Here is a 23,663-nt window from a genome sequence, read left to right as displayed (position 1 = left end):
TAAGCTTGGTGGTTTCCTTGCAGATGTTTCATGACCCAACTAGGGAACATCGTCAGTGCTAGAAGGGATTGGAGTTTGTGGAGAGGAGGAGGAGGAGGAGGAGGAGGAGGAGGAGGAGGAGGAGGAGGAGGAGGAGGAGGAGGAGGAGGAGGAGGAGGAGGAGGAGGGAGGAGGAGGAGGAGGAAAATAGGAGAGAGAGAGGAAGGAAATGCAGGGGATGATGCATCTTTGGTGCTCTCTAAGCTTGGCTATTTTCTTGAAGATATTTCATGACATAAATAGGGAACATCGTCAGTGCTAGAAGGGAGTGGGGGAGGAGGGGAGGAGGAGGAAGAGGAAGAGAGGAGGAAGGGAGGAGGAAGGGAGGAGAGGAAGAAAAGCTCCCTAGTGCTCTCTGAGCTTGGTTGTTTTCTTGCAGATATTTCATAACCCAAGCAGAGAATATAATCAGTGCTAGAAGGGAATGGGGTTTGTGGAGAGGAGGAGGAGGAGGAGGAGAGAGGAAAGGGGTAGGGGAGAGGAAGACGACCGTGGGGTCCTTGGTGCTCTCTGAGCTTGCTCTGTTTCTTCTTGCCAGGAAAACAACCAAGCTCCAAGAGTGCCAAGGACCCCAACAAGATGAATGGTCTCGTGAATGCTGCCAAGGAAAGATGGAACGAGAAGACATACCTGAAGACTCCTTCTGATAGGTCATCGGGATGCTGAGTCCAGAGACCAGGAAGGCCCAGAGGAGAAAGACGATGCTGGACTGCATGGTGTTGGAATCGGTCTGAAGACCCACCACCAGCCATGAGGATTATATAGTCTTCCCAAGGAAGATGGGAGTGGATGTCCCAAAAACAGCTCCAGGGTTCTGCGTAAAAATACAAACAGGAACACATAACCTTGGGGAGATTCTGAGCATTCCTTTCATATTTTTCATAAACCTCAGTGGAAGGGTTAATAATCACGTCCCTGCTTTTAATTTTCCCAGGACAAACTTCTTCTAGGCAAGGAAAAGAAAAAAGGCTGTCGTAGCTTAACTAATAAGATGAAAACGTTTAGGTTTTTCCAGTCACCCATGCCCTGAAGCAGATCAGAAAAATGTCCAGGTGTCTTCCTAAGCAAACAAGTCCATTATTTTTGGTTAAATTCTTCCTACAGGTAGTCCTCAAATTACAATCCACAGATTAACAGAGTCGGAAGGGACCTTGTAGGACATCTAGTCCACCCCTCTGTCCAAGCAATAGACCCTACACCATTTCTGACAGATGGCAGTCCAGTCTCTTCTTGAAAGCCTCCAGGGATGAAGCTCCCAAAATTTCTGAAGGCAACTTCTGTTCCATGGGTTGATAGTTCAGAAAATTCCTCCTTATTTGCAAATTGAATCTCTCCTGGATCAGTTTCCATCCATTATTCCTTGTCTGGCCTTTGGGGGCTTTGGAAAATAGCTTGTCCCCTTCCTCCTCTCTGTGGCAGCCCCTCAAATATTGGAAGACTGCTATCCTGTCTTCCCTGGTCCTTCTCTTTACTAGACTAGCCAGGACCAGTTCCTGCAACCATTCTTCATAGGTTTTACTCTCCAGTCCCCTTATCATCCTGGTTGCTCTTCTATGCACTCTTTCTAAAAGAGTTTCAACGTCTTTTTTATAATGTGATGAACAAAACTGGATGCAGTACTCTAGGTGTGGTCTTACTAAGGCTTTCTAGAGTGGTATTAGTACCTCCCTTGATCTGGATTGTATCCCTCTGTTAATGCAATTTAGGATTGCATTAACAATCAATCCAAATAGAGCTGGAAAGTGTCCTTGTGATGGCAAACCTAGAGCACGTGTGCCAGAGGTGGCACGAAAGCCCTCTCTGTGGGCATGTGCGCCATTGCCAGCTGGTCTTTTGGTTTTTGGCACCAGCCAGCTGGTCTTCGTGGGCACTGGAGCACCAGAAAATGGCCCCCAAAATGGCTCGAAAACAGGCTCTTTGGGGAGCGTTTTCAGACCATTTTCAGGCTGGTTTTGGCCTTAGTTTAGTTTACTTTATTGTCAATGCACTTCGTACAATGAAATAAAACACCATCTTCAGTGCACATCATGACCGTGACCATGAAAATAAAACTAAAACACAAACACAAATCTTTCACCCTCCACACATTGAACCGGAAACCCCCAACACCACACCAACACTACACTATATAGCAGAATTCAAAAGAGCTACTGCCCTGGGATAGAAGTTGTTTCTCAGCCTATTCGTCCTTGTTTTTATTATTCTGTACCATCTGACAGATGGTAATAGTTCAAAAAAAGGGTTCCCGGGATGAGGTGGATCTTTGATAATGTTTTGAACTTTCTTAAGGCAACGGGAGCTATAAAGCTCTTCCAAAGAGGGGAGAGGGCAACCAATGATCTTCTGGGCAATGACCTTAACCCTCTGGAGTGCTTTCCTATCTGCCCCTGTGCAATTGGCAAACCATACAGAGGTGAAATATGTTAAAATGCTCTCTATGGTGCAGTGGTAGAAGATCACCAGCAGTTTTTCATTCAGTTGTTGTTCGATGAGAAGTCTCAGGTAGTATAATCTCTGCTGGGCCCTTTTGACCCGGACTGCAATGTGAGCACCCCCAGGTCAGGTCCTCTTTTAGGGTAACACCCAGAAACTTAAAACTGGCCACTTGCTCCACTCAGTCTCCATTGATAAGCAAGGCCTGGATGTCTGATCTGTTCCTTCTTCATCCACTATAAGCTCCTTGGTCTTATTGGTGTTGAGGACCAAGTTATTTTCTCCACACCACGAAAGTAATAATCCAAAATGATTCACTTAGCAATGGCAGCCAGGAAGCGCCAGAGATCGCATGACGGACTGAAAACTGGGACACTGGGCAAAAAAAATCCGTTCTCCACTGCCATTATTAAGTGAGGACTACCTATAGATATCTCCCTAATGAATGAGTGTTTATGTGTTCTCACAAGGGCAACATTTTTTAAAAAAAATTATATCCATGTTTTTTGTTTTTCTAGTCTCTGCACATAATGAATGGCTTCCTTCGTCTACCCTGGGATGAATACACTCAGTTTAGTTTAAATTGCATTGCGACTTTGAAACCGCTCCCTGCTTCCTAAAATAATTCTCCACCCCAAAAATGCATTTATAAATATTGTTTTAATTGGGACCTGAAGAGGGGGTGAGAAAAGAGCAAGGAAGAAGCAGCACAAATCGGTGTTTTAAATGGAGAACACAGACAGGCAATAATTTTCAGTCTCTTGAACCTCCCAGTTCCAAGTTGGCTTTTTTAAAATGGGTGTTAGCAGGTGTATTCTTTGTATTTTTCATTAGCAATTTTCTCCGACAATAGACAGAGAAAAGTGGGAGGAAATACCATGTTTCTCACTTAATAAGGCCGGGCCTTATTTTTTTTGAGCCCCGAAAAGACGGCTAGGCCGTCTTTTCAGGGGTGATTTAATTCCCCCCTTTCATCCTCATCTAGAGCGCCGTTGGAGCTGCCGCCACCATTTGGAGTGCCGTTGGAGCTGCCGCCACCGTTTGGAGTGCCGATGGAGCTTCCGCCACCATTTGGAGCTGCCTCCACCGTTTGGAGTGCCGTTAGAGCTGCTGCCGCCGTTTGGAGCTGCCGCCGCCGTTTGGAGTGCCGATGGAGCTTCCGCTGCCGTTTGGAGCTGCCTCCGCCGTTTGGAGTGCCGTTGGAGCTGCCGCCGCTGTTTGGAGCTGCCGCCGCCGTTTGGAGTGCCGCCGCCACGTTTGGAGCTGCCGCCACCGTTTGGAGTGCCGCCACCACTCCAAACATGGCGGCAGCTCCAACACGGAAGCGGCAGCTCCAAACACGGAAGCGGCAGCTCCAAACGTGGTGGCGCCACTCCAAACAGCGGCGGCAGCTCCAAACGGTGGCGGAAGCTCCATCGGCACTCCAAACGGCGGCGGCAGCTCCAACGGCAGCGGCAGCTCCAACGGCACTCCAAACTCCGTGGCAGCTCAAACAGCGGCAGAAGCTCCATCGGCACTCCAAACGGTGGCGGCAGCTCAAATGGCAAGTCCCCCCACCCTTCCCCCATTTTGCATGTTTTAAACTAGGCCTAAATTTGGGGGGAGGGGCTTAATTTGATTTTATGCTTAGAAAACATGCTGGGTCTTCCTATTGGTGGAGGCCGTATTGTTGGAGAAACACGGTACTTATGAAGGCCAGAGACACATACACATACTTCATTCCTTCTCATGCTTTATGTCTTCCTGTTTATTATTAGGCATCCAAAATTTGCAGGATTAAAGATCTTTATCTGTAGAGATTCTCAATCATCCATGCAATCTCTGGTATTTCCTGGTTGTTCCAAATATGCTTTTTTTCCCCAAAAAGCAACTGGATTTCCTTGATATTTTTTCCTTGAACACGTTTCACTTCTCATCCAAGAAGCTTCTTGAGAACTGATACTCTGAATGTTTCTCAATGCAAACTCCATGAATTTCAAGCTTATGTCACAATATAGCTTGCATCATGATATCTATTTTATTTTATTTTTTTAATTTGTCGAGTGTTAAGTTTGGAGAATAAGGAGACCAGACATCTGACCAGTGACTTCAACTCTTTAATAATAACAGGAATCAGAATGGAACAGAGCAATGCTATGGGCAGCAGTAATCCTTTATAGGGTTAGCTGCTGCCTTATTAACCAATGAAAATGTGCAACAGGTTCCAACTACTGACCAATAAGGACAGTCCCAAAAGTGACCAATCAGGGACTGGTTCTGGCCCAATCCCAAGTTGTTGTATAAGGACCAATCAAGTGTGCAGGTTTTCAACCCCTAATTTGCATTTAGGTTATTCACTTTTATTGATTCACAAAACCCCTCCCCTTGGGTTCCGTTTGAGGGAGCTGTGATAAAATCCTCAAGATAGGCAGGCCGTTTGGTCTGCCTGGATGATTTCCGAGGCTCCACCGGGTTTTGTCCAATGTCCGGTTCCGGTGGAGCATTTGGATGACCATTGTTAAGTTCTATTTTGCTGCACGGCGATTCCGTGCTGCATTCACTGTGGATGTCTCTGCTGCTGCGTGTTTCTTCGGGGTTTTGCAGTTCGTTTTCCCCTGTATTAAAGTTCCCTGAAGACATCAACTCCCTCCCCGCTTCACGTTCCGGTGCTTCGCTGAGCTGTAGGCCTCCCGTTGACCCGCTATTAGTTGTATCAAAGTCAATTCCCTCGATACTCCCTCCCCCTTGAGTTGTTGAACCGGGGAAGTCATGGCCGCTGGGTGGTAATCTCGATCGGAGTTGGTCTATGTGGCGTTTCCCCACCCTCCCATCGTCTGTTAGCAGGCGGTAAGATCTAGGCCCGGTGAGGTGGGTAACGGTTGAAGGTATCCATATCGGGTCGCCAGAAAAGTTTTTGGCAAAGATTAAATCGCCTACCTTAAATTCTCGGCATTTGCTGCTGGAGCCGACAGGTTTTTCTGGTGTGAAAGCGGGGTGGAGCCGGTCAAGGTGCGATCGTATTTTCCGCCCCATAAGAAGTTCAGCGGGTGTTTTGTTGGTCACGCTGTGGGGCGTGATGTGCTGCAATAAGAGGATTCGATTGATTTTCTCGTCGATGTTGCCAAATTCCATTTTATGCAGGGTCTTTTTCACAAATTGTACCATGCGTTCTGCACGTCCATTCGCGCGGGGTGCGCGGGCGAGGTCAGCGCATGGCGGATGCCCCGATCAGCCAGATATTGTTCAAAGGGCAATGCAGTGAACTGCGGGCTGTTGTCCGAGACCAACACGTCCGGAAACCCGTGCGTGGCAAATAGTCTGTTTAATTTATTAATAACTGAGTCAGTTGTAGTTGTGTGCATTCGATGAATCTCGAGCCAGTTGGAATAGGCATCGACAGTAATCAGGAAAGTGTGACCTTTGGTAGGCCCCGCAAAGTCAATATGAATACGGGACCACGGTCCCCTCGGTGTTTCCCATTCGGTTGGGCTTGTTTCTGTAGGAGTGGTTCACTTTTTCTCGGTGTGTGCCGAAGAATCCGGAAGACTGGAATTCGGCCTGTCGGGGTTTGGAGTTCTGTTTGCTTCTGCAAACCTTTGCGATGTGACCGCGTCTCCCGCAATGGCGGCAAAGTGCATCAAGGAATTTGCAGCCGGATCGTGGGTGATTCGCTCCACAGCCGGCACAGTCGAAATGAGTGTTGTGAGGACTGCTCTCTCCCCTTGAAGTCGGTTGACCTCTTCCTCATCGCTGTCGGACGGGGGACTCTAGGTCTTCGTGGTGAGTTGATACCGGTGTCTCTCTGAGCGGCGAGGTATCAGTGGCGAGTTTACGTGGCGGTGCGTTGGTGCGGCGCATTTGGGCTGCTGACTTCTTTGTTGCCTCTGCTGCGAGGCTTCTTTAAGGGCATCAGTGAGGCTGATGTCCCCCTTAGCCATAATTTTGCTCTGGATAGCGCCGTCTTCTAGGCCCAGAACCAAACGGTCCCGGAGGGCTTCTTCCAAGTCGGCGAACCCGCAGAGGCCTCCTAGGTTCCGGAGGTCCGCGATGTAATTGGCAAGGCTTTCGCCCTTCCGTTGATCCCTCTGGTAATATTCGTGTCTTCTTACTAGGGTTGGTACGGAGGGCGCATAGTGAGCCCGTAGTAACGGCTCGAGGGCGTCCCAGTCCATTTCTTTTACCTCTGCTGGCTTGGCAAGCGACTTTGCCATTTTAAACACGGTTGGCCCACAATGCGTTAGAAAGATAGCTCTTTTTTTTTGCCGGTTGTTGCATCTTTCAAATTGTTAGTTTCCAGAAACATCTGGAACTGATCCATGTAGGCCTCCCAGTCTTCGGTCTCTGGATTGAATGGAGCGGGTGGTACGGCACCGCTGGCCATGTTGCCGTTGATGGTGCGTGTTCGACCACGTGCTCTGTTAGTTGCTCTGTAGGTTTAGTCAGCTCTTCAGTCTCTGTATCCCACCCTCGTCGCCAGTGTTAAGTTTGGAGAATAAGGAGACCAGACATCTGACCAGTGACTTCAACTCTTTAATAATAACAGGAATCAGAATGGAACAGAGCAATGCTATGGGCAGCAGTAACCCTTTTATAGGGTTAGCTGCTGCCTTATTAACCAATGAAAATGCGCAACAGGTTCCAACTACTGACCAATAAGGACAGTCCCAAAAGTGACCAATCAGGGACTGGTTCTGGCCCAATCCCAAGTTGTTGTATAAGGACCAATCAAGTGTGCAGGTTTTCAACCCCTAATTTGCATTTAGGTTATTCACTTTTATTGATTCACAACATCGAGCATGTATTGGACCGGGGTTGCCAACCTTTTGGACCTCAGGGACCACCAAACTCATAATTTTAAATCCCAGGGACCACTAACCGGTTCTGTGGGCGTAGCCTAATTTTTAGGTGTGGCTTGGTGGTCATGTGACCAGCTGGGCATGGCTTGTATGTAAGTATTATAAATATTTATATAAATATTGAATATTTTATTTAAAAAGAGCAACTTTTACCCAAAATCAGGCAAAGCAGGCAGGCAGATTGAGTTGCTCACAGAATCACAGATTCATTCAGAGATCTATTTATCTGCTATCGGCTAGCTCAGTCTATCACATAAAATTTGCTAGCAAGCAAACTCACAAAATTAACTCAAAACACACCATGTATGTAAATATTGAATTTTTTATTTAAAAAAAAGAGCAACTTTTACCCAAAATCAGGCAAAGTAGGCAGGCAGATTGAGCTGCTCACAGAATCAGTGATCTATCTATCTGCCATTGGCTAGCTCAGTCTGTCACTTAAAATTTGCTTGCCGTGAGTCTGCACTGAATAATAGAAACTTCAGTCCTAAGGGAGGTTTGGCTGTGCTTAAAAGCAGAGCCGAAGATCTAAAGACTAGCTAGAAAGCAAGAAATCCAACCATTTCCTGATTCATAGCTAATTCTAAATCTCCGGGCACAGCAGAACAGCTGATGGTCGGAAAAAGGAAAAATAGCAATTTAGCAAGCAAGTTTGCCAGGTAAGGAGTGAGTGGGCAGGGAGGATTCCTGCGGGCCATGTGGGTGGCGCAGACTTGCGTTTCTGCACAGCCTGGATTAATTGCTTTGGGGGGGGGGGTGCTCTGGGGGTGAGATTTCTTTGCGGCTCATCAAAATTTTCTCGCAGCCCACTAGTAGGCCATGGCCCACCAGTTGGCAACCACTGTATTAGATAACAGATATAAGTATAAACTTATTAGTACATGAACACATCACAACCTTTACTTCATCTTTTTCTCACAAATTCCACCTCTATATATTTTCAGAATCTGTTACAGAGGATGAGGATGTCAATATGATTTTGTCTTCTTCCATCTGAAGATCCAATTGGACCATCTATTAATTGGAAGATCAAAGATGTTATTGGACACTGGTTTGGCTCTGCAACCCAAGAAGACAGACAGACAGAGACTTCAGAGAGTAATTAGGAGTGCAGAAAAAACAATTACTACTAACCTGCCTTCCATTAATATGCTTCCTGTATACTGCATGAGTCAAAAAGGGGGCTGTGAAAATATCTACAGACTCCTCACAACCTGGACATAAACTGTTTCAACTCCTACCCTCAAAACGACGCTATAGAGCACTGCATACCAGCACAACTAGACACAAGGACAGTTTTTTCCCAAATACCATCACTCTGCTAAACAAATAATTCCCTCAACACTGTTAAAATATTTACTAAGTCTACATTACTATTAATCCTCCCATCCTTTCTTTCACCCATCTCCTCCCATGTATGTCTGTATGACTGTAACCTTATTGCTTGTATCCTAACAATTTTTATTGACCGTTTCCTAGTATGATTTGATTGCTTATTGTAGCCTATGACTATTATTAAGTGTTGTAACTTATGATTCTTGACTTGATGAATGTATCTTTTCTTTTATGTACACTGAGAGTATTTGCACCAAGACAAATTCCTTGTGTGTCCAATCACACTTGGCCAATAAATTATTCTATTCTATTCTATTCTATTCTATTCTATTCTATTCTATTCTATTCTATTCTATTCTATTCTATCAAAACACCAGTCAAACTTAACAGTAACCTCTAACCCTAACCCCTAACCCTAATCCTGACCCAAAGCAGATCAGACATCCAGCCCTTGCTTATCAATGGAGACCAAGTGGAGCAAGTGGCCAGTTTTAAGTTTCTGGGTGTTACTCTAAAAGAGGACCTGACCTGGGGTGCTCACATTGCAGTCCGGGTCAAAAGGGCCCAGCAGAGATTATACTACCTGAGACTTCTCAGAAAACAACAACTGAATGAAAAACTGCTGGTGACCTTCTACCACTGCACCATAGAGAGCATTTTAACATATTGCACCTCTGTATGGTTTGCCAATTGCACAGGGGCAGATAGGAAAGCACTCCAGAGGGTTAAGGTCATTGCCCAGAAGATCATGGGTTGCCCTCTCCCCTCTTTGGAAGAGCTTTATAGCTCCTGCTGCCTTAAGAAAGTTCAAAATATTCTCAAAGATCCATCTCATCCTGGGCACCCTTTTTTTTTTTTTTTTTTGAACTATTACTAAGGTGACCAACTTTTTTACAATGAGAAGGAGGACACAGATAAATTGAAGGGGGAAAAAAACAAAGCACTCTTGCACGCAGCACTCTTTCAAAACAATTCTCCTGTGTGGAGCGCATGCGTCTCACAATTGCGTCTCGCCGCAGTGTACCAAGCCTTGATGAATCGTCATGTCAAATGCAAATACATCACATCACACACAAAGGATCGGATCGGCTGAAATACGGAGATTTACAGATTAGTCTTCAAATATCAAAAAGGAGGACATGTAGGAGCACACTTTCGAGAGAGGACAGAACTTACAAAAGGAGGACTGTCCTCCCTAAAGGAGGACAGTTGGTCACCTTACTATTACCATCTGGCAGACGGTACAGGACAATAATAAAAATAAGGACAAATATCGATAATTGCACCGTCTGTCCAGACTTCCGGTTTGTCGGCTTCGCGAGCGGCAGGGATTTGCGAAGCTGCGCGATCCCTGCCGCGCTAGCCGTTTTTGGGGCTCCGACCCAGCCGGGTGCGGAGCTAGGCTGCCCTGCAGGGGCAGCTGAAGGTAGGGGATCCGGGAGAAGGGTTTGGGGGTGCTGCAGACCCCCTCCTGGCCGGCAGAACCCCCTTTTCCCAGGACGGTGCAGCGGCGGTCCGTAATGGCCGCCACAAAGAAGCTGGCAGCCGGGTAAGAATGCGCAGGAGGAAGTGGAGAAGTGATTGAGAGGAGAAAGTTTTCTTGGCTCCTAGGACTCTAAGACATATTTAATAAAATTCCTGAAAAGTATGACTTTCTGAATAATACCTGCCAGAAGAGGAAAAAGCGGCTGCTGGAAGGTGCTGAAAGGATAGCTTTCCCTCTTTTCCTACGGAATAAATAACTGGATATTAAGAAACCTATTTTTTTAGGTGGAAATTGGTTTTAAGCGATGAGTGGGAAGAGAGAGGATTAAAAAGAAAATATTCGTATGCTAAGATTTGTTGGAGCAGATGCCTTAAGGATTTGAAGACTAGAATATATTGTAACAGGACTTTAAACAGATTTGGACTTTCTTTCTCTTTGATTGATATTACCCCAGAAGGAGAAAGTGAGAACTCTGCCTTGGTTTGGACTGACTGATAACTTTGGGACTGTTTTATTTTTTTATTTTCTTTTGAATATTCTGGTTGTTGTAAGAAGAAAGAAGGAAAAAGAAAAGAAAAGATTTATAATGGCTCTTTCTGTTGAGGAACTAAGAAATGGTGTGGAAGAAGCTTTCCTTTTCTTAGAAATGGCGCTTACTAATTATCAACAAAAATTACAACAGATGAAGACAGCAGAGGAACAAGAAAGAAAGGAAGGAGCCATCTTTAATGAATCTCAGAATTTGATCCAGAAAAAGGAAGAGAGAAAGAAAAGAAAAGAAGAGAAGAAAAAAAACTAAAGGATTTAAGGACTTAAGATCTAAAAAACATTTAAGAAAGGGAAAAATAAAGTGCAAAACCAATATGATGATTGTAAACAAAGGGAAAAGAAATCGACAGAGAAGGGGAAGCCAGTAAGGCAGAGGCTAGAAGAAGGGAGGTAGAAAGGTTTGTTGGGAAAAGAAAGAAAGGAAAAGGTGGAGAAAAGCTACAACGGTTTGAAATTAAATGGAAAAAGAATTTTTATGGATAATGGATAAAGTATAATTAAAAAAAAAAAAAAAGATTTTGCAAGGTACATAAGATGAGATGGTAGTATTGCAATGGTTTAAGAGTTGATAAGAGATTAAAATGTTAAAATGTTTAAAAATGATTGGTTTTAAAACTTAATAATAGGAGAGGTTTAGAATATTGTTTTAATTAAAGAGTTTAATAAAATTATGGTATTGATGTTATTATAAAATTTTTATTATAGTATTTCTTTTTAATATTTGGATTTATTCTCTAATTATGCATAATTGTGTTGGATGTATTAGTTAGATAGAATGTACCAAGCAAAATCTGATTGGGTATTAGATATTATTTTAAAGATTAATTTGATTAACTTAGGGGAGATAGAAAGGCATCATACTCTGATTAATGATTTCAGGAGAAACTGATTTTCTTTTTTTTTTCATAAGGGATGAGACAAAGGGATGATAAAAAATGGACAAAGATACAAATATAATGATTTAAACTAAGATGATTAATTAAGGTAGAATTAAGAAGTGTGAAATATGTGGAGAAGTTAATATAGAAGGCTTAGAATGGTAAATAAAATAAGTAATGATATGTAAGATGAGCATGAATATAATTGAAGTCCATGAAGAGAGAGACACCTGGGTCCAAGTTACTTTCCAAAAGATATTTTTATGTTTTGTGTGTTGTGTGTATATGTCTTTTTGGGGAGAATTGGTAAAAACTTGTAGAAATATAGAATGAGAATAATGGTAACTAAGTCAGAAAGAAACAGATGAAATAATAATAATGATATTGAATAAGAGTAAAGAGAAGTAAAGAGAAATTGAATAAGAGGTTTTGGTATATTATATGGAAATGGTTTAAAATAGAATCATAATTTATCTGACTTGTTAAATTTACAAGGGAAAAAGGTTTAAACATGTAATGAATAATGATAATTTGTGTGTTTTAAAAATTAATAAAACTTGTTTTAAAAAAAAAAAAAAAAAATAAGGACAAATATCAGGGGTTTTCAGTTCAATGCATAGAATGTGAAGGGTGTGTGTTTGTGTTTATTTTCATAATTCTAATGTACACAGAAGATGGCATTTAATTTCATTGTACGAGGTGCAATGCCAATAAAGTAAACTAAACTAAACCTAACCCAAACCCCTGACCCTAACCAGGATCTTGCATGGGTACCACTAAATTGTTGGCAAAGCAGAAATTAAAAGTAAAAAAAAATTACAAATCAAGGGTGTCGGGTCAAAACTAGGGAACAATCCCCTTAAAAGCGTGCTGCTCTTTGGGTTTCATTCTACCAAATGGCCACGGTGGGGCGCTGCTGTTGATCCCGCCTGTTGAATTAAGTTACACTCCTAAATTAATTAACGAACTCCTAATTTAGCACGAATAACTAGGAAGTAACGCGTAACAACAGCTCCCCACCGTGGCCACTTGGTAGAATGAAACCGAACGAGCTACTGTAAGGTCTTCCAATCTTTGCCACTTTAAGAAGCGTACACAGAGGAATTCTGGGAGTTGAAGTCTAACGACGCGAAGGCACCGGGGTTGAAACGTAACGTAGCTAGGCTCGGAGAGATTGCGCGGACCTATCACATAAAGGCATTGTTGCCCGCGAGAAACATGGCCGCAGTTCCGCTTCCGTTCTTCCTCGCCTGCAAAACCATGGCTTCACTCCACCAAAAGGCTCGACGTGCCCGTGACAAACATGGCCACGGTGGATAATGTCTGCTTAACCTCTACCCGTTTCCCAGAGGGCGTTTCACTCTCCGAGTCGTTATTTTATTTTTGTTTTGTTTTTTCCGCTCCTCGACTTCGATTCCTTAAGAAGGAACTCGCGGGAAACAAAACCTAGAGACCGACTCTCCCGGGAGATGTAAAACCACGTGCCCGTAACCAAGAGGGCCGCGGCGGCCTCGGAAGAGCGTCGCGTCCCTTCCGGCCCGAGTTCCGGTCACGTGACCAGGCGGCCGGTCAAGCCAGGAGACTATGGCTGCTTTCGGGGCGCTGCGGCGAGCGTGGGTCGCAGCGGGGGCTTCGCGCACAGGTGGGTCGCCCCGGGACCTGTGACGTCACACGCCCGTCGCGTGGATGGGAGTTGTAGTCCACCGGGACCCGCCGCAGGCCTGCGCTGCTCGTCCTTTGCTGGCGAAGTGCCCGGCTGACCCAGAACTGGGTGAACTGTCCTCGGGGAGTCCCAAGGATGAGAGCCTCCTGCTTCCCCACCCCCAGGACCTGAACTTAGGCCCAAACCGGGGATGAAAGGGGTCATCTTACCCGGTGTCCCACCTGTTTGTTGTGCTTCCTCGGTAATTGCCTGCAAGGGGATCCCCTGAACGTTGCAAAGCAGGGAATGGGCGAAAGTTCACCCTGTTTTGCAACGAAGGGGGGGTCCTTGGGGTCTCCCTGAGCTGGGTTGTTTCCTTGCAGGCGTTTGCCAAATGATATAGGATCTCCTGCTTGAGCAGAGGGGCTGGACTAGAAGACCTCCAAGGTCCCTTCCAACTCATTCATTCATTCTAAATCTCCAGCTCTATTCTAACGATTTGGCTAGATAACATCCTCAGTGCCTGAAAGGAGGGAGGGATGTGACGAGGAGGCGTTTCATGACCAGACTATATAACATTGTCAGTGCTGGAAGGGAATGGTGTTTGCAAAGAGGAGGAGGACTGTGGGGTCCTTGGTGCGCCCTGAGCTGGGCTGTTTCCTTGCAGCTGTTTTACAAATAGTATAGGTCAGATCTCCTGCTTGAGCAGGGGGCTGGACTAGAAGACCTCCAAGGTCCCTTCCAGCTGATGATTCTGACTAGGTCACATCATTAGTGCTAGAAGAGAGGGACGTTTGCAGACAAGAGAAGGGCGACGACTGTGGGGTCATTTGGGGCTCTCTTTGAGTTTGGCTGCTTTCTTGCATATGTTTCCTGACCCAACTAGGAAACATCATCAGTGCTAGAAAGAAGTGGGGTTTGCAGAGAGAACCCCCTGAATGTTACAAAACCATGAATGGCCTGGAAAACAGCCATACATCCCTTGTGCTTTGGGTGTTCCGGATGAACCTTTATTGGTATTGCGATTCCCAGTTTATTAAGGTGCTTTTTGCCGCTTCCTTTGCAGGTTCATAGAGCAGCTGTTCCCCTGAGATGGTCGCAGGCCAAAATTTCTTTTGTCCGTCAGCCGACGAGTTTCCCTCTTGCTCCTTGGAGGCTCGCAGTCCGCTGTCAGAGCACTGCGGCCATGGCAGGCATCCAGGTACAGCTGAAAAGGAAACTTCGCCCAGGCTTCGGATTTGGGAAGAATAACGTTCCCTCTTAACTCTTAATTTGTGCCTTTCAGGTGACTCAAGGTGTATCCGCCACACCTCTGGAGAAAGTCCTCCCTTTAGAGGAGCTTGGCCAGGTTTTGCAAGAACCGACTTTGGCTGAACTGGGCCTGGAAAGCTATACGCCAGTGGGCTTTATCCTGAAGTTTTTGGAATCTTTCCACATGGACTTGGGACTGCCTTGGTGGGGAGCCATTGTGGCAGGTAAAGAAGATGATGGGACAGTTCAGCAGATGGGAGCAGACAGACCTTGTCATCCTCCATTGACGATCGCAATGGAGCCCAAAATTTCTACTGCTAAGTGAGACGGTTCATGGAGTTTGGCACCATTTTTACGACCTTTCTCGCCACGTTTCTTTTTTTTTTCTTTTTGTAAATTTTATTTGAGTTTTCACAAAGAGAAAAAAAATACAAATAAAACATCTTTTTTGAAAGTAGCGTAATCCCGGGTTACATTTCTTTGTACAGACACAAATTCAGGTTCATTCTCATTTTTATATTCTATTCCATATCTTATTACTATTTTACATTTTCTGCATTGCTTCTCCCCTCTTTTAATTTTCTCAATTTTATTTTAATTATCTCAATTCAAATCATTATATTTATATTTTTTGTCTGTCCTGTTTCAACTTATCTATTATCTTTTCTCATTAAACAAAATTTCTCCTGTAGTTACTGATTGGAGTATGACGCCTTTATATCTTTTAAATTTATCTATTTAACTCTTATTTAGGCTTCAATATATACCCTAAAGTTATAACATTCAATATAATACATAGCTTCCATTCGGATTCTGCTTGGTACATTCTTAAAATACACACTGTATTCTTAAAAAAAGAAAAAATTATAAATGTATGTAATTAAAACCACACATTCCATTCCAATTCAATTCTATCATTAATATTAATATTCATTGAAGTCTTAAGTTCTTTAACATTATTTTTCAATTAAATATCATACTTCTATGGGAACAATTAGAAGCTTTCCATAACTAATTCCCCCACCCCTTCACTTATATTTTATAAAACATTAACTAATTAAAATATTCCCATTCCTTCCTAATTCAATTTTCTCATTTATTTTATTTCACTTATTAACAAACATTTCACTAAATTACACTATTTTATCCCTCATTTTAATCATACATTGTTTCCAATTTTCTGAAGTTATTTCTATTACTAATATAACAATACAATCTTATGTACCTTTACAGAATCCCTTTTTCAATTAGATTTTCACCCATTATCTCTAAATAGGTCCTGTTTCTCTATATCTTGCTCCGGTCCTTTGTAACTTCTTTTCCTTTCCTTCTTACCTCTCTTCTTCTCTCTCCCCTTTTTACCCGCTTGTCTCTCTACCTCTATTTCTCTCTTCTGTATTCCCCTGTTCTGTTGCTTTCCAGTATTATACTTATTTTTCGAATCTCTTTCCCCCCTTTCCTTTTTCTTCCCCACATAGAATTACTTGTTCATTAAAGATGGCGTCTTCTTTGTCCCAGTCTTCTTGTTTTGCAGACGCTTCTTGTTGCTTCTCATAGTTCCAAATCTCCATTTCTAAGAATTGAAAAACGAAGCCAAAAGAACCCTTCCCTTCTTGTGCATCTTCTTTATACTTTTTAAGTTCATTTTCAATTCATCCAGAAGTGGTGCCATTGTATAAATTTTTAAACAACCACCCGATTAATTTTAGTCATTCAAATGCAATAACCAAGAATCCAAAGATCACGAAGTAATCCAAATACACGCAAGCTGTTTCTTTTTGCTCTTTTTTTTCACTTTGTCTTCCTGGGGTTACTGTTTAGTTACAAAGTTTCAGTTAAAATGTATCTTTTAGAAGTCTTGTTGAAGTTTTACTTTAGATTCTTTTTAATTCCAGGCAGTCTCCTCCCTCTTCCAGATCCTGCCCTTTTATTCTTTTTCTCTCCCTTCCTGCTTATGAAAAAAGAATTTTTAGTGTCCAGAAATCTTTATTATCCCTTTGACATTTTGTTTTATTTTTAGCTTAATTGCCTATTGATGTCAAAGTGGATTTTTCCGATTTCTTATTTAAGTCTCTTAGTTGTCAGTATAGGGAAGGAGAGAGAAGGGGGAAAAAAACCAAACCTTTCCCTTTTCACTTTCCTTCACTGCTTCCGACTCTTCGTTGGGAGCGATGTTATTTTTTTTTAGTTTAAATTCCAGGGTACCTTAGTTGTTGCTTTTACAATTTAACCCGGTCAGCCAAAACTTTCACTTCTTATCTTCCTCCTGCATATTCTTTTCCGGTCGAGTTCTTTGTGGTGGCCATTTCTGACCACCGCTGCAACCGCCTTCGGGAAAGGGAGTCATGGCCAGCTGAGGCGGAGAGATGCGGCTCTCCTCAACCCTGCTGGCAGTCTCCCCACTCTTTACCACCTCTACGAGGTGGCTTAGCCCCGAAACCAGCCGGCTCGGGGCGCTCCAGCGACGAGCCCAGATCGAAACCGCGCACGATCGTGGATTTCTGTCTGTTGCCGAAGAGACTTCAAACCGGAAGCCCTCACCATGGTTCTTAAGGGAGTCACTGCAGTTGCAAATTTAGTCACACAGTTGTTAAGTGAATCCGGCTTTCCCGTAGACTTTGCTCGTCAGAAGGTCGCAAAAGGGGGGGGGTCGTGTGACACCCCCCGGGGCACTGCGACCATCATAAATGCGAGTGTGGATGCCACGTGCCTGGGTTTTGATCACGTAACCTTGCAAAATGTCAAACGTGAAAAAGGCCGTAAGCCGCTTTTTTCAGTGCTGTTGTCACTTTGAACGGTCACTAAATGAACTGTTGTAAGTCGAGGATTTACCTGTATACTAGTGGACAAGGAATTATGCATCACAATTGGGAAGCGAAGACCTGTTCAGTCATTGACAAATCTAGATTTTAAAAGCCAGGTAAAGGTAAAAGTCCTCGCACATACATGCTAGTCGTTTCCGGCTGTAGGGGGCAGTGTGCTCATCTCTATTTTTAAGTCAAAGAGCCAGCGCTGTCTGAAGATGTCTCCATGGTCATGTGGCCGGCATGACTAAACACTTGAAGGCGCACGGAACGCTGTTCCCTTCCCACCCAAATGGTCCCTATTTTTCTACTTGCATTTTTACATGCTTTCGAACTGCTAGTTTGGCAGAAGCTGGGACAAGTAACGGGAGCTCTCTCCATTATGCAGTGCTAGGGATTCGAACCACTGATCTGCCGACCTTTCTGATTGAAGAGTTCAGCGTGTTAGCCACTGAGCCACCGCATCCCTAAAGGCCAGATAGGGGAGGGGGAAAGTGTTTTTCATCCTGCAGGAATCAAAAGAAAATATTCTGGGCAAACTTAAGATTTTAAAAAAACTATGGTTGGTTTAAATGATTTTCAAAATTGCAGTTAATGCCTCGGATTACTAAAAGGCGACGTGTTGAGGAACCCAAGTCAAAATTGGTAGACAGAATTGCTGTCGGGGTACTGTAAATATTTCTTTCGTTCTCACAGTGTCCCAAATCAGCAGAGTGAAGTCTTGAGTTTTTTTTAAAAAAAAAAGTTTAAAAAAAATAATTTGGTTTTTGGGTAAATGACCTGTGTTCTCGCACAGCCTCCCTTGTCCAGTTAAGGAATTAATACTTTCTGTATCTCTTAAGATAAACTCTTGAGGGACTGGATTTCTGTGTGGCTACCAGCGACCTTGTCTTGCAAAATAACGCAATTCTTCTCTCCTGCCCAATTTCCAGGGACGGTATTTATACGCTGTCTGGTTTTCCCACTCATTGTAAAGAGCCAGCGCGACGCTATCGAGTTGAATAATCACGTGCCCCAAATTACCGCGTTAACGGCTAGAATCAGCGAAGCCAAGAAGACTGGCAACAGACCTCAGTGTAAGTTTAAAATTAGATCAAACCCGAGCGAGACTAATAAAAGCTTTGGGATTAAACCAAGTCTGCAGCTGCAGCAGCCGTTAAGGTGAAGTCAGGACGAAGTAGATGGAAAGGTAATCTTCCATAAATACTATCAGCATCTAAAATGTAGCGCTTTGATTGAGAGAGATAGGAATTGTAGTACACAATCTGAAGGACAGGAAATGTTCCATGCCAGACAGGTCTAGTTGTATCTTAGCATCACATTTCCTGTGTCAGGGTAATGATATAAGAGCTAACCAACTGCTAGAATGATGTAATGCTAGGAATGAGTCAGCAAAGTTCTTGGGCTGGTATCACTTTAAGAGCCTATAATAAGAAGAGGCCCTGTTGGGAGATATCTCTTTCTCTGTGTGTGCTTCTGTGCTGTAATTGCTGATTGCCGTTTGAGATCTTACTAATATGTGTGTATGTATATATTCTCTGTAGATAAAACCATTCTTTAAATACAAACCTCTGTTTACTGTATTTGCTCCTAGGTTATCTCACATAGTCACACTGTGCGTGCTCTCACATCCTGTCTCTTTTCCTTCCAGTTACGCAGGCCGTCCTGGATATGGAGCACTATCAGAAAACCCATAATATTAACCCCCTGCGAGGATTAATCACACCTTTTGTCCAGGTCAGCTTTTATGGCACGCTTTGAATTGGTTATCATGTGCACAGATTCCTGGCTTGATTTCTTCTTCCCTCGGTCTCAGGCGCCCATTTTCATCTCCTTCTTCTTCGCCCTGCGCAAAATGGCGGAATGTCCTGTGCCCAGCATGCAGACAGGAGGGCTGTGGTGGTTCACAGATCTCACAGCCCCAGATCCTTACTACATACTACCCGTGATGGTATCTGTCACCATGTGGATCGTTACGGAGGTAAGATTTGGGCAATTTGAAAGCGAAGTCTGGTTATCCACAGATTGTGCTTCCGCTTAGCGATAGAGTTCCCCACCAGATCTTTTTCCTTCCCCTATCATGATAATTTTGAAAAGATTAGTAGGCACGAGAAAGCACTTCTTGGGTGTAAAAAATCTAGCCAGATCTCGGCTAAGGATTGAGTGACTCTCCATTTATCTGAAGCCTGGCTCTAGCTGGATCTTCGGCCCACTTGTTTCCCGACAGGCTGATCTAAATGTTAAAAATCATCCTTGTGGTGTAGAATGAGGCTGGGACAGAGACTTGAAGCAGGAAGAATAGAAAAATGAACAGTGGCCACTAGATAACAGATTTATTTCTTCTTTTTCTCTCTTTCTCTTTTCTTCTTCTTCTTCTTCTTCTTCTTCTTCTTCTTCTTCTTCTTCTTCTTCTTCTTCTTCTTCTTCTTCTTCTTCTTCTACTCCTACTCCTACTCCTACTCCTACTCCTTCTTCCTACTCCTTCCTACTCCTATTCCTGCTCTTTCTTCTTCTTCAGACTGGGATGCAAGCAGGACCTCCAAACCCGAACCTGGACCTAATGAAAAAGGTTTTCCGTGTGATGCCAGTAGTCTTCCTCCCTTTCATTATTTCTTTTCCAACGGTAAGAGGGCATTTCAGCTATGTTCTGCGGGAAAGCCGGTAGATTTTTATTTATTAATCAAATGTATAGGCCAGCTGTCTCTCACCGTCATTTGCAAATTGCAGTTGTGCAGGGCCTGGAGGTAGACATAATTGTAGATGGCCTGGAGGTAGACATAATTTTCTTTAAGCCACTAGCTTCAAAGTTGGCACTGTTGGAAGCCTGCAAGCTTTCCACGCTCGTGTGTCTCCCCGAGTGACCTTTTTGTTCTATAAATTATGTGTTCATTTATTTCATTTGTATAGCCATCACACATAGTGACTCTGGATGGCAAACATAGTAATAATCAAGAGTACATTAAAACCATTTAGATTTAATTAAAACAGATTTAATTAAAACAGATTTAATTAAAATAACAAGACATAAACAAATAATGTGAAAAACATACCGCGTATATGTACTTTGGTCTAGTACAGTGATGGCTGGCCTTTTTGGCATCAAGTGCCCAAAGCAAGTGTGCAAAATGCAATGTGCACGTGTCTCCCATGTATGCACCCCACTGCCCTTGCACCCCATCCCTCCCTGCATGCGCCTGCCCCCTACGCATGCGCAGCAGAGATCAGAAGACCAGATGGTGGACGGGAGACTCACGCGCAGCAGAGCTGAGCTGGGACAACAGCTCGTGTGCCCACCGAGAGGCCTCTGCATGCTACCTCTGGCATGCGTGCCATAGGTTCACCGTCACAGGTCTAGTAGTTAAGGTTGCTGGATAAAAAACCAGGAGACTGAGTTCTAGTCCTGCCTTAAGCATGAAAGCCCATCTGGGTGACTATGGCCCAATCATTCTTTCTCAGCCCAACCGCTTCACAGGGTTGTTGTGCAAGAAAATAGGAAGAGGGAGTATTAGGTATGTTTGCCACCTCGAGTTATTTACAAAAACAAAAGATTTTTTAAAAAGCCATACAAGTATCTAACAGGCTCCGTTCTACCATGGGTTCCCCAAACTGGCTGACAAAGCCATATTTTAAGAGATGATGTTACACAGGGTAGGAAAAAAACAGAAAATATAACAGAAAAAAAACTTTCTTCTGGGTGTGAGCTTGGTTTCCTTCAGACATTTCTATACCAGGCTAGATAACATCATCAGCACGTGAAGGAGTGAGGCAAAAGTAGAACCCAGCAGATCACCTGATGCTCTCTTTTCCCCCCTGCAGGCAATCTTTACCTACTGGCTGACATCCAACTTATTCTCCGTTATGCAAATATTGCTGTTTCGCTTACCTGCCGCTCGTGCGTTTTTCCACATCCCCGAGAGAGTGGAACACAACCCTAAGAGCTTACCAGCCCAGGAAGATTTCCTGAGGAGCATTAAGGAAGGTGAGTTGAGAAAATAATGGCTGAAGGCAGGAACAGGTTGGGTAGAGATTCACACACGGTGAGCTGCCTCCTCCTCTAATCTCTTCCCCAGGATGGCAGAACGTCAAGATGGCCCACCAGTTAGAAGAAAGGCAGAAGTACTTCAAAAAGCAACCGGATTCCACGCATAAAGGCAAGCCTCTTTCGCTTTTATTTGCTGCCACCCATGATCACAAAATGCTTGTATTTTTACATTTCAGAAAGAAGAGGTCTGATCCTCCAGATGTTGCTGAACTACGTATTACAAAAGCTGCTGTCATCGCCAGTCCTGGTATAGGATGCCAGGAGATTTGGTTCAGCAGAATCCAGAGGGGTAGTCCCTCTTTCTCCCTTCCCCTGCCCCCCCCCCCCACCACCACCACCACTTTCCAGTAAGAGAAAAGAGGGAAGAAGATTTTAGTTTAATTTTCTTGAACAAGACAGGGATGAAAAGGTACAGAGCCAGGCAGTCAAAGCAGCAGGGATCTAACATCCCCACTGGGCAAAACTCACATGTTTTACTAAAAACAAAAGTGCTAAGAGACAGGACAGTAGTGCTGATAAAAATAGATATGTCTATTTCTATCAGCACAACTGTCCTGTTCTAAATTCCCTTACACCTTTGTGAAACAGAAGGTATCCATCATCTTAAAATTGGTCCAGCCTAGTCTAGAGGTAGTATGTCCCTAAATCCCAGCTGCAAAAGTACACTGAGAAAAGTCTTACGTACAGCCTTTTAATTTTAAAGCATCCAGTTTGCAAACATAAGTTTCAAAGTGGTTCTTGCTGTGGAAAAAAAAAACCACAATCGTTTTATTCTTGTGCTCTCTTCTATTTGCAGAGTCACTCCACCAAACTTTTTCCCAGAGAGCCACACAGCATCCAAGCAAGCCATCGCCACAAAAGAGAGAATTAGGGTGAAGACTATATTCAAGGCAAAAATGTTCTCCCATCTCCCTTACCCTTTTGCCCTAGTTTAAACTGTTAATGTTGTTCTCAGTTCACTCTGGGAGCATATGTGTAAATGTGTCTGTAAATTTATTACATAAAATTATGCTTTGAATTAACAGGTGCTTTCAAAATCAATCTGTAATGTTCTGCAAAAGAAAAGAGAAAAGGTTGGTGTATCAGGAGCATGAGGTTAGAAAAGCATGCATCCTGCAGGTCACCATCAACCCACCATTAAAAGGATGTTCACTTAATTATATCCAGTTGATATTGTGTGGCTGATCAGATGGTTGGTCTGCAGTAACAAGAAATCCCATGTTGGCATTATTATGGATTGTAAGGCTATTTTATTCCATAAATGCATATGGCTTCCCATTTGAGCAAAGCAAGAAACAAAAAATACAGCTAAAACAGTAAACCAACCAACAAAGATGACACATAAAAATAATCCATTTCCTCAAATAATGCAATAAATAACAGACCGGGCTCCAATTACTATTCTGTCCTTATGTCTAATGGAAAGAGTCAGGTTTTAAAGGCCGTACAAAAAGCCAATGAAAGGAAAAGCCATCCTAAGTGACTGAGTAGGCTGTATCACAAGGCAGATACCAGGTCAGAGAAGACACATTTTCTAGGTTCTCTAAATCAGTGGTCGCCCACCAGTGGGCCGGGACCACTGGTGGTCCACGAGAAAATTTTGGTGGTCTGCAGAGAAATGTCATCCCCAAAGCAATCCCCCAAAGCAATTAATCCAGGCTGCGCAGGAACACAAGGCTACGCCGCCCACATGGCCCGCAGAAACAAGGCTTGCGTCTCTTGCATTGCAAACAACACGAGGTAGTGAGGGGAGGGGGGAAAGGGCGGGGGGGATTTGCCCCACTCGCCCCACATGCCTGGCCTGTCTATGAGGCTGCTTTTTTCTGCTTCTTTCTTCTTCTGCTTTTGGCTGCACGCAAGGAAAGTAGCAAGTCTTTCTGTTCCCCAAACCCCGCCAAAAATGAGTCTTTGGGACCCTGCAAGGCATCCTGCTCCAAGAGGCTGCGCCGGCGCGACAAGTCTTACAAAGACTCATTTCTGGCAGAGTTTGGGAGAGAGAAAGACTTCTGCTGTTTCTGCTGCTTTGCTTGCATGAAGCCAAAAGTCTCTCTCTTTCTCCCCGAGAACGGAGCTGGAAATGGTATTGTGTGATCCCAAATAAAGAATGTCGACCGGTAGGAAAACGGTAGGGAATTTTCTTGCACACTTTTGGGGGATTTTCCCAGGGTCTCTGGTCCGCGGGATTTAATTATGAGTTTGGTGGTCCCTGAGGTCCAAAAAGTTGGCAACCCCTGCTCTAAATGACATTGTTTCTCACGAGAGTTCTGGAGCATGTACACATTACCAGACAAGTGTCTCCAACTGCACACACTGCACCTTCTGAAGCAGCTGCAGCTTCCAAATGCTTTCAAAGTCAGCCTCCTATAGAA

At 43.8% G+C, this 23,663-nt stretch overlaps 1 protein-coding gene across 3 annotated transcripts; it reads left to right on the top strand.

The window, feature by feature from the left end:
• Positions 1 to 12,848: 12,848 nt before the first annotated feature.
• LOC113422268 (mitochondrial inner membrane protein OXA1L-like) lies at positions 12,849 to 22,316 on the top strand. 3 transcript variants are annotated; one of them, XM_026683081.2, is made up of 10 exons: positions 12,849 to 13,197; positions 14,264 to 14,398; positions 14,483 to 14,672; positions 18,185 to 18,328; positions 18,904 to 18,989; positions 19,069 to 19,233; positions 19,771 to 19,875; positions 21,069 to 21,231; positions 21,323 to 21,403; positions 22,091 to 22,316. In XM_026683081.2, exons 2-10 carry the CDS (start codon positions 14,384 to 14,386, stop codon positions 22,168 to 22,170), a joined length of 1,029 nt encoding a protein of 342 aa, XP_026538866.2. In that variant the 5' UTR covers positions 12,849 to 13,197; positions 14,264 to 14,383; the 3' UTR covers positions 22,171 to 22,316. The 3 variants fall into 3 exon arrangements, with proteins under 3 accessions (XP_026538866.2, XP_087801752.1, XP_087801753.1); XM_087945626.1 differs by having other exon boundaries at positions 13,103 to 13,459; XM_087945627.1 differs by having other exon boundaries at positions 13,103 to 13,459; positions 21,323 to 21,409; positions 22,097 to 22,316.
• The last annotated feature ends 1,347 nt before the right edge of the window (positions 22,317 to 23,663 follow it).

This window comes from Notechis scutatus, chromosome Z, assembly GCF_049901735.1.
Source record: "Notechis scutatus isolate UNSWTSFEM ecotype Mainland chromosome Z, rNotScu1.2, whole genome shotgun sequence".
Classification (NCBI taxonomy): domain Eukaryota; kingdom Metazoa; phylum Chordata; class Lepidosauria; order Squamata; family Elapidae; genus Notechis; species Notechis scutatus.
Note: the sequence above shows the minus strand (reverse complement) of the source record. Positions and strands in the feature narration are given on the sequence as shown.